Source organism: Sander lucioperca, chromosome 21, assembly GCF_008315115.2.
Source record: "Sander lucioperca isolate FBNREF2018 chromosome 21, SLUC_FBN_1.2, whole genome shotgun sequence".
NCBI classification, from domain to species: domain Eukaryota; kingdom Metazoa; phylum Chordata; class Actinopteri; order Perciformes; family Percidae; genus Sander; species Sander lucioperca.
Window position 1 is genome coordinate 22838769 of NC_050193.1, and position 11617 is coordinate 22850385.

The 11617-nt window shown below is 39.5% G+C and overlaps 1 protein-coding gene across 1 annotated transcript; it reads left to right on the top strand.

Moving 5' to 3' along the window:
• Positions 1–7: 7 nt before the first annotated feature.
• LOC116063963 (protein SCO1 homolog, mitochondrial) lies at positions 8–6284 on the top strand. Its single transcript, XM_031319004.2, has 7 exons — positions 8–349; positions 921–1034; positions 2849–2939; positions 3120–3317; positions 3424–3516; positions 5003–5118; positions 5688–6284. The coding sequence occupies exons 1-7, from the start codon at positions 179–181 to the stop codon at positions 5820–5822; spliced, it is 918 nt and encodes a 305-aa protein (XP_031174864.2). The 5' UTR covers positions 8–178; the 3' UTR covers positions 5823–6284.
• Positions 6285–11617: the final 5333 nt, after the last annotated feature.

Genomic DNA, 11617 nt, shown 5'->3' on the forward strand with positions numbered 1-11617 from the left:
GGGGCTACTGGTAGACTGATCTGAGATCAGCCTTTTCAGTTCGCAATGCAACATTTTAAGTTAACACGAGTATGCAGAACTGACTCCAAAACAGCAGTTTGGTTTGTGTGCCTTATTCCCGTTTTGTAAACTTGTAACCGCTTCCTCGTTTCAGCAGCGGTTCTGTCAAGGTCCACACATGGCCCTGTGTGTTTTATATAACAGCCTGGGATGCCGGCTTTTTCACAGTAACGTTAAACTCTTGCAAACATGTACCCAGACCCAAACGGTCAGACTCGCACACAATGTTTCACGGAGAGAAGTGGGACTGAAACACGGACTGTCACCGCGGAGAGTTCACTGCTGCCTGGTAGGTCAAGCTAGCTGTCGATATCAGGTGTAACCGTAGACTGTAATACCTAATGAAATGTAGCAAATTAGCGTACGCATCATTGGCAAGTTCGTAGCCACGCTTCTTCGCTATAACACGACTTTCATTAGCACATAACTCACAATTTTGAGCACGCACAACCCACCATGTAACGTTAATTTCTGATTTCAGTTTGATTAATCTTAAAAGCTTTTGTTTGTCTTTAGTGCATTAACGTTACAGCGTAAATTTCTAACGAAGTACTAGCCGGAATAGCTGGATCCAAAAAAACGCTTAATTTAGTAAGCATCTCTAGTCACACCACCTGTCTCCATCCTGCAACACCACTTTAAATTAGCAAATATTTTAATGGAGTTTGGCGTAATGCCTGGACGTTTAGTTGTATGCCAATAAAGGTGGTATACGTGCAGTTTAGTGTCCCAAATTATTTTCCAAAAACTGATGAGCGTCGAATTTGGGACACTAAACTGCACGTATACCGCTAAGGGTTATATATTGTGATGCATTTCTTTAACCACATGTCTTTATTCTTGTGTTTACTCGTTAACAGGTGAATGTGAGTTCGTGGTACACCTGCAGAACAACTCAACGGCTGTATCAACACTCAAGAACATTTTCCTCATTACCTCCACCGCCTTCATCAGGGGATAAGAAGAAGTCTGGGGTAAGTGGCAAAAGTATATGTTAAAGTTGCAACCCCTTAGTGGGACATGATTTTACTCAAATGAAATATGAATTAACTGATTAATAATCAGTTCTGGTTTAAGGCTCAAATAGGGAGTATTCACATGTCCTTACAAAGGCTTTAAAAGCTTCAGGTAGTAGAGCCATTACTTGTCAGGATGTAATAACTTATTTATGTTGCAGATGCAATAAACAGTAACTTCCTTTCATGCTTTTTGTGTGAGTGTATTTGTCAGACTTTAGTGATCATACATTAAAAGCCCTGTGCAATGATTTATCTGATATGGGTTTACAACAACTAATGCAAATATTTTGGACTAAGATTTCTAAAAGTGGTTGCAGTGTATGTATATTAATTATTAGTAATGCTGCAACCTGTTAACTTCAAACTCCTGGAAAGAAACTGGATGTTATGAGGTGTTTGTTTCAAAATAAAACAAGAAAGTGTATTTTATAATCAATGTATCAATATATTATGCCATTTGTTTCGTATTTGATGCATGGGTTTCTGATACCTCTACATCATCGAAAAGATCAATAATTACCAAAAGAAAAAAATGGTGGGGTCTCACCTGAGAGTACTACAAAAATATAGTTTTAATAATCAAATATCCAGATTTTGCTGAGCCATACAAGATCCTTGGTACCATACACAGTTAATACAATAAACAAACATCACTTAAATATGCCCATGCTGGGAAATATTATTAGATTATGATATTGTATACGTTGTATCATCTTCTGCATATATGTTGCTGTGATGTAAATGATTTGATGCATTTAGTGTTTATTGGTTTTATTTTTGTGAGACAAAGACAAATGTCCTGCCTTTGTGGGACATTAAAGTATGTGATTCCAATTGATGTATTTATGGTGATTGCATTTTTACCACAAATTAGGGACTATATGGAATGTCAAAAAAATTAAGAAAAGAAAACATAAGAAGAGTATATATGGATTGTCCACTATCCATTTTGTGTATCTAGAGAGGCGTTTTGAAAAGGTGTCATGTTGTTGGCAGTAAATATGTCATCAATGGGCCCGTTAGAAATGGTCGACCAGTATTTAAAGGGTGGAAGGTTCTATTCCCAGCTCGCCCTGTCCACATGTCGACGTGTCTTTGAGCAAGAAACTGAACCCCAAATTGATCCAGATGTGTGTATGTGGGGGTAAAACGTAAGCTGCTTAAAGCGACTTAAATTACACACAAGATTGACGTCAAATGGAACGGTAAGACCTTATTCATACTTCTATAGTAAGGAGTGTGTCTTCATTCACAGAAATGCATTGCTCTGGCGTTTCAAAACCCTCCACCACATCAGTCAATGATATAACAGCATGTTAGTGGAGAAACATATTTGGCAGGGAAGTTTTATTTTTTTTAAATTAGACCATTGAGCATCAAGGCCTTTTAAAATACCAATGAATCATGTACAATCATCACTTCTGCTCACAAGTTATGGCATTATGTAACACATGGGACCCACGCCATAATTTGCTATTTGAATAATAATTCATTTCAGACAATAACAGTCAGGTTTATTTTGACCACAGAGAGGATATTTACAGTTTTACTAACACGTAAAATAAGCTCATTATGATCCCTCTTTTAACAAAACCTCATCAGAGTTTGTTAGAGAGGAGAATGTCAGAACATCTGCTTCAGGCAGTCTGGGAAGAAAAGAGCAAACAGACTGCTTACCACAGTTTAGCCTAAACAAACTAAAGAAGCAGGTGCCTTGGAATACAAATATTCCTCTATGATTTTGTTTTCTCATTGTCTCCTCTTTAAAGCCTGTGACGTGGAAATCTTTAGCGATAACATTTGCTATTGGAGGCACTCTGCTTGGAGCGATGAAATATTTCAAGAAAGAAAAGGAAGAGCGTAAGTATTTTACCACTTTAATTACGGTGTGCATGAAGGTCAACTTAAAATGTAAAACAACTTAATAAATCTTTGGTTCATATTTATTAAACTGGTTTTGTTAAATCAAGTGGTAGAGATGCTAACCAATACTGACCTGTGGTCTAAATCCTTAATTGTTACCTTTTTTGAACTTTGCAGTGATTGAAAAAGAGCGGACCAAATCGATCGGTCGACCGGCGCTGGGCGGCCCGTTCTCGCTCATCGATCACAACAACAAGCCCACCAAGAGCGAGGACTTCCTTGGCCAGTGGGTCCTCATCTATTTTGGGTTTACTCACTGCCCCGACATCTGCCCGGATGAAATAGAGAAAATGATTGAAGTGGTGGATGAAATAGGTAATAAAAACCGTTTTCATTAGGAATTATGATACACAATAGAAATATATAATGTCTAGTATCCTCATTTTCCTCAAACATCATGTTCTTGTTGGGTTCTCCACAGATAAAATAAAGTCTCTTCCAAACCTGACACCTATCCTCATCACCATTGATCCTGCAAGGGACACAGCAGAGGCCATGGCTGCATATGTGAAAGGTACAAAAAAAACATGTTTTCTGTTTTGTATATGCAGTATGGAGTGTTGGTTTAACAATAGGGTTAAATAAGGGACACTGAGATTCCCATATTTCTCTAGCCTGGGAAAACCCTGACGAACTTCTGGCAAATTTGAGATTTGCTCTGCAAGTCAGTCTGGCCAAGAGCCCATTCAAGCCCATTTCCAATTTTTCCAAATCGAGGCACCAATCACAACCGATGAGGCGGGCTTTACACGATGACGATAGCGCAGCGACGGTGAGCAGCTTTTTGCTTACATTCAACGTGACGTCCACCGAAGCGCAGCAACCCGTCGACACCACTGTCGCTGCTACGTCACCCGGATCGTTGGTCTGATTGGTTGAAGGACTATCCAATTGCGCCCAGAGGCATTTGAGCGGCGTCCGTTGGTGACGCTCCTTTGGAAATGAGCTGTGAATGAACCTTGAACCCAGACCCACTCTCAGTTACAACTGAGAAGGGTCTGGTGTCAACCAGGCTAATATTTCTTGGAATTCTTGCCAAAATCTTTTCCTGAGATAAATACCTGTCTGTGTACTGAAACAAAGACACATCCAAACCTGTTAACACTATTATGCAACTGTTGTAGCTAAATTCTAAAGTCCACCTTCATAATGCTGTTATTACGGCAATAAGACTGGATTTATTGGACTTTTCAGGTGCAGCAGGTTTCTCTCGATTACTTTTCACACATCAATGGCAGCTTACAGTTCAGCAGTCTCACAAATTATCTTCAGCATCAATGTGAACGACACAGTGCAAAGTCTGTAAAATGCAGGTTTTATTTCAGACCGCCATCCCTAAATTCAACAGCAGATGGAGCCTCACGTACAGAAGATTTCCTGAAAGTTAAAACCAAATGTCCGATAACAATGCTCCAAAACGGCATGCCGAAATCACTGCATGTGCTGGATTTATTCACCTTTGCCACTGCATGCATTAATAACCTAAGGTCAGCTCTATAACAGTTATCAGATGAAAGGAGGAAAATATTTTTTTTAAAGCACCAAACAACTCTGTAAGCTTGGCATTGTATGTTTTTCCCACAAAGATGGATGAAGAAGAAGATTTAAAGAAGAATTGCGGTCATACTAAAAATATTGCACATAATCAGATGTAAATAGAAGAATTACAACAGAAAAGTAGAATAAACTTAATTTCATTGTTAATTATTTGCTTTTCTATGTTAAAATTATGGCAAGAGATCCCAGTTTTGCCAGAAAAAGGGATAACTTTTCAGGATGTAATCTTTAATATGCATAACTGTTAAGAGACTGGACGAATACACAACGGATGTCTAATTATCCTCAAATATGTGTCTGTTTAAAGAATTTTGATTTAAGCACAGATCAAACTACAGTATTTATTTATTTATATACTATACATTATCACCTATATTAACACATTAATAGATAACTTGCTTTTAACTGCATTGGGTCTAATAAATACATGATTTATTTTTCAGAATTTTCCCCGAAGCTGATTGGCCTGACTGGAACAACGGCCCAGATTGAGCAGGTTTCCAGATCCTTCAGAGTGTATTACAGCCAGGGACCAAAGGACGAGGACAACGACTACATTGTGAGTTATATCCTGCTCCGTTGTTTTTCATGCTAGAGCTGTAATCGGGCCATAAAAGTTAGGCCCAACAAGGCCCGAGCCCGACAGAATTCGGCCCGAGCCCGACAAGTACATTTTGATTGACAGCTTTTTAAAAGCCCGAACCCGTTTACAGCCCGACATTATTCAAATGTGCGCACGCACACAGCTCTTTTGCCTTTTGTCAAGAATGAGTCATTTATACATTTTTTAACATCATTTATTCATGACTAACGTAGGCTGTAGGCCACTTGGAAGTTGGAACAAAGAAATAAAATAAGTCCTCCAGAGGCCAGCCTCCGTTTCACCCCCTCAGCATCCATCTTCGCGCTAATCGAAACGCATCACCTGAGCGCTCATTTACCGCGCAACCTGGAGTGCAAGCCCGAGCCTGTGTAAAATGATAGAAATTAAGACCGAACCCGTCGGGTCCCATCCGGTTCGGGCAAAGATCTTCAGCTCTAATTCACGCTACACGTGATAATGATAAAGGATAATGAATAAAGGATTTTCGTCCATGAAGTCTGATTTCCCCCTCCTGTTGTCTTCAGGTGGATCACACCATCATCATGTACCTGGTGGGACCCGACGGCGAATTTGTGGAGTATTATGGACAGAACAAAAGGAGTGTGGAGATCAGCAACTCAATAGCAGCATATATGAGGAAGCACAAGAAGGCAAAGTGAGCAGCAGCCCATTAAAAGCCCACTATGCACTGACAGATTCTGCCCCCAGGTGTTTGTTTGACAGATTCTGCCCCCAGGTGTTTATTTGATTTTCATTGAACGTAAATCACTACTGCCATTTTATATTGGCTCCCTGTATTTATTTTTTTATCAGACTGTTGTGTGCAAGTTAATGTGACAGCTGTACATTCCTTTCAATGAGTGGTGTGTGCGGAAGGAAACAGGCCTGATGCTTGATGCTGTTCTCCATTTTTCTCCATAATACATATTACCCACTGCTGCTGAATGGACACACATTTGAGAAGGCTGAAAAATGTGTACACATCAGCTCCAATGAGCTCAAGATCTCTGGTTTCTGATGCAAAGAATGAGAAAAATGTCTAAAGACAATTATTGTAAGTGACATAAACATTTGCACATCACATTTGCTTTTGTGATTAAATACATATTTGCGGAATATTGTTTGACAGACATTCATTTCTTGTAATATAAAAATTTAAGTTTGTTTCTATATCTGAATGCATTGGTGAGAACTAATCAGGAGTAACTCGCTTTGCCAGACCTTCCTTCACAGTGCTGCGGAGGAGGGTCTGGCTAGTTGACACAGCATTCGGGGATGGGAGAAAAACGTGTGTCATCCAAAAAGATGTGCGCATACTTTAATCTCCGGAGAGACAGTGGTGACTGAAAAAATGTAGAAGAATAAGACCTTGAGAGTACAGTTTCTGAAGAAAATGTGTGTGATTGCTGTAAAAAGTGAAATCGGGCAACAAGAAATTGTTACTATATATTAACCTGACCATAACAACCCCACAGTGCTTCAATATAAGAGAGCCTGAAAGAAAATAGTAGGATCTGAACCCTTTGGTTGGGAATCAGCTGTTCCAACTATCGAGCCACAGGTATCTGGATAGAAAGATTACTTAAGACGACCTGAACATGATGATCTTAAATGTGCACGTTGTGTTTAAACCTTATATGTTTCTTCTGAACTACCTTCAGTGTCGGTGGAAGTATTTAAAAGTTTATCATTATTTTCTCCATTAATTAAGGCTCAAATATAAAACGTGTTGGTATTTTGAGAGAAAGAAGGCTGGTGAAAACATTTTGCTTATGCGTTGGACCTACAATTTGTTTAAATTTCTTATGTGGTCCAACAAAACAAACAAAGAGAGATCTTTTGACAGTAGTGATGGTATGACAAAATTATTTATTTTTGTCTCTTTGAGAGGATTTGTGCACTAAGTTCTTGGTTTCTGCAAAAATCGCTTTCTGTTGGACTGAATATTTAATTTCATAACACTGCTCTTTTAGCTTATTAGTGTTGTCAGGAGCACTGAGCTCACCCAGAATGATTAATTGCTTTCAGATGGAGGTTAACCACTGATTGATAATATCATTAAAAGCTTCCCTGTTTGCTGGAGGAGGAGGCTGATGACTTCCAGTAATAGTTTAATGTAAAAAAAAAAAAATCTCTGTAAGGGACTGTTAGGTATTTATGGAGTGGACCGCTGGAGGAAAATAGGGCAGGGTCATGTCTTTTTATTCTTTGTTGAGGGGAGGGTCATCCAATTTTCTTTAGTCTAGGGGGGAGGGTCACCCAACTTTTGTATTCGTGAGAACAGCAACATTTCAAAGTGGCTTGTTGGTGCATATTTATCCATATAGCTCCATGTAGCTCTCTGTCTCGGCCCCTATCGCTATAAGATGGGTCCCTCCCTATTTAGTCAGCCAGACAATTTGAGCTGTAGCTTTAGACCGTAGGATTTCCCAAACTGAATAAATCCCGCTCGCACATATAAACACAAAACTGCTTTGCTAGCTCCATCATGTTATACCTAAGACATCTGATGAAAAAATAATTTTATTCATTAGCATGATTGCCGTACTGTTTAGTTCAAAAACATCTAAAACACTGTACGAAAACATAACGGATCAGGCGCAAGCTTTTATTTTGAAAAGTCAAAGCTTGCGGACTGCACCAAGCGGGGAGGGCGTGAGACAGGAGGTCTCCAGGAGTGGCAGCATGCAAGCTCCCAAATTGACGCTCGTCTGAGAAATGGAGTTTTGGATAATGTTCAGCTTCGGCAAGCTTAACTATGCTAAAATATACAATGACTGAGGAAGCCTAGTGACGAGTCCATAGCAACCAGTGTTGAATTACCCAGTGTGCTTTGCTGAATGGTCTCAATGTTTTATTGTTTTATTTCATGTGAATACTAGTTTACTAGAGGAGTAACTTAGTATTTGAAGTAATGCAGGAAGTGTGCATTTAGTTTCCATGCTTATTGTGTTTCCACAACAGTGTTAGTGCGTAAATTTACTGAATTGGCCACCACACCATAACAGAGGAGTGGGATGCGTAAGATGAGAATGCAGAGGTTTAGTTACATATGTTATTGCTGTTAAAAAACAATTGTTATCTGTATGTCTTTGCCAAGCGCAAACCACAGAAAGCATCAATAAATTGTTGGGGAGGGTCATCCCTTTTTTCCATTTCATTTTGGAGGGTCATCTAAAATGTATTGCTGGTGAAGGGAGGGTCAGGTCTATTTTGATTAAATGTCCCAAAACTCCTCCGGTGGTCCCTGAAATAAATAACAAACAGTCCCTAATTATATTTATATTAAAAAGCAATGTTCAGAGAAACATTACATGTATTCCAACCTGAACTTGCCACCAGCCAGTATTGATTTATTAATAATCTTTTTCTGCCTGCACACCTGTCGTGTTCCTCCTTTAGAAATCGGATTAGAAAAGCAAACACAGCAGTTGTTCAGCTCTCAGCAGCCAGACACCACGCTCATTCCTGCAGGAGAGAGACTGCCGTCACATGGAGCGCTCAAAATGGAACAAATTGATTTGTAGATTGATGTTATTTATTTATTTTTAAACGTCAGTGTCTCTCCTGAGACTTGGTTCTTTTCGTTTCCAAGCATTCCAATCGTAAAGGCCTCTTTTAGACCAGATAAATGCATGAAAGCAGGTGTAAGAATAGAACTTAGACAGTGACTTTCTGAAACACTTTTAAAAGTCAGATTAGTTATTAATTTTCTAATCCTGAAAGCAATATTGATTCCAACCACCTGTGTTAGTTCTTAGTGAGAGTATGTGTGCACAGACCCCATAGCTGTTTACTAATTCCATAATACACGCTAATTCTAGCGTGCACATTGAAAAGTGACTAAAAAAACATTTTGGGAATGATTATTCAACTTTGAGCCAAGAATTACAAAATTGATACCACTCTTGTAGCTGTGGGCTAAATATGAAGCTACATTTAGCATCCGATTAGCTTAGCTTAGCACAAAGACTGGAAACGGGGGAAACGGGTAGCCTGGCTCCAAATCTAACAAAGTCCACTTATCAGCACCATAGTTTACCACTGCAACGCATAATCTTTACACATCAACCTTTAACCTTAAAATAGTGATCTAAAGACTTTGGAACATACGCTTAACAGTAGCTACTGTACTATGGCCACAGTTACAGGGTAATGGTAAATGCATGGGCGATTTTAGACCATTTTAGGGGGGCTTGTATCACTTGCTGTTAGTACAAAATGGTTTAATTACATAATATATCGTACAATATCTGCAATAAAGTGATGAAAAGTATACTACATACTGAATACTACAGGTTTAATCCTAAAGTATAGATGTTGGCGGCACAGCTCACAGTGGAATCCGACAAGTAAAAGCAAGTCAGTCAACATTTGCTTCTAGACAGTTCATTTTCTATTTTATTGTCAATAAATACAAATCGCACATATTTTAACGCACCTATCTGAAACAGCTTCTGCACTGTTTCATTTTGTACCTGTGAGCATAAACTAACAACAGTGAAAGCAACACCACATTTGGATTGGCAGCACGATTAATCTGCAAGGCCTGGGCTGATCAATCGTGCCGTCAATACTAAGGTAGTTTAGTTCTTTCTTTCTTGGTTGTTGCAGTTTTGGTTCACAAACAGATCGGTGAAGAAGCTGGATTTAAACCCTGTCCAGAGGCCTATGAGTGATAATGTAACATGTAAATCTTGTTTTTAAACTGCATCTGTTTTGTCATTCAAAGAAACATGATTATGTGTTTTCCATCTTTTTGGATGTGCCTTTACAGACTTTTACCCAGTGTGTGGTTTGCAGTAGCTTTGCTCCCAGGCCAGTCCTTGTCTCTCCTGTTGACCCCCTAATCCTGTGCAGATGCACCCATCGTCAGATCTATTTTCCCCCCGGGGTAAGGCATCGGCCCCTCTCCCACACAACCAGCTGATGAGGGATTTTCTCCCTGCTTCTTCTCTTTCTTGTCCCGTGATCCTTGAATTCACATATCGTGGCCTCCTTGCAGTCAAACGTCCACGCAAACATTTGCTGCCATGTCGAGACGTGACAGCGGGGTCAGCGTACTGTAAGTCTGCCTGCTCGGGCCAATTATAATCACAGCTGTTTCCAGACCTTCAAGTGACATTAAGAGGCTATTAAATCAGCACCAATTAGACTGTCTGTGATGCACTGCCAGACTAAATGCCCATACCGTCCAGCTCTTTTCACTCTAGATACCATATCATTGCCTCTGCTCTAAGGAGGAATTGCAAAAAATGTTGAGCAGACTAAGGGCAAGGTAGATTGTGTGCAAACGTAAATACTACTTGATTCCTTTAGTTTGTTTCAATGCAGCTATTTAAAAAGTGATTTAAGTGAGATAACAAGCTTCAGTGAATAAAAGTACATAAAAAGTCAGATAGTGAGGGATGGGTGCAAGAGGGTGAAAATCTATTTGATATTAATGGTGCAAAGATGTCAGTACTGCAGGGATGTGTGGATGTCTGCAGGAGGTTTTAACATTTTTGTAAACAACATAAATAAGATATAGTAGTTGGATTGAGGCTTGAGAATAAGGCATTATGAGATAAGAGAAGATAAAAGGCTTCTTTCATGTCATCAGAGCATACTCCTGCAGTATTTCTAAGTTAGATGGAATAGTTTCTTAAAGGGGTCCTCTAGAAATGTACTACCTTAAAGTTGGGGGCAAGAAATGGATTATTAAAAGATTGGTCAAAACTGATTCAGCAGGGCAAAAGATATCCAGACTTTTAGCTCCTAAGTTCTGAAAACCGTAGGTCCTACACTTCCCATAATGCAACAAGGTAGTCTTTTTTTAGCTTGCAGAAAGGCAAAGGGAAGTGAGTTTCCGAAGCTAAGAAATAATACTGGCAGCTTTAGATGGTTGCTATCTGATAAAAGCCAGTGTCTTTACATTTTCACGACACCAGTCTGAAGCGCAGACTTTGCTTATAAAAATGTGTATTCCCCCATAAAGCCACCAAGGGAAGGCAGCACACAAAAGACACATTACACATGACCATTTTCAAGCAGACTTTACAGACATTGATGGACAGAGGAAGATGAACATAATGCTAAATATGCATCAAACTGAGACAGGCCTGGTCTGGAATGTGCTAAATGTTGCCCAGCTGCTCCCAACACAAAACCCAAATAGTTGTTTGCGATCGGCTCGGCTCTCCAGACAGCCAATGCCAGAATTTCAGCGATGCCCTGACGGACCTAATCTTTCCTGATCCCAGAAAATGAGGTCCTCTGTGTCGGGACTGTAAGCCCTCTAAGCTGTAGTCCTTAGCATTCATTGCTTTTTAATGGACAGCCTAAAGGGTTACAATTAAAACCGTTTAAAAGTGACACAATACAGCTATACATAGACAGTTTGAAATATAAAATTGACATACTTGACTTTTTCAAGGTGGCGTAGAAGCCAGATCTCCAAATATAGGAGAACAAC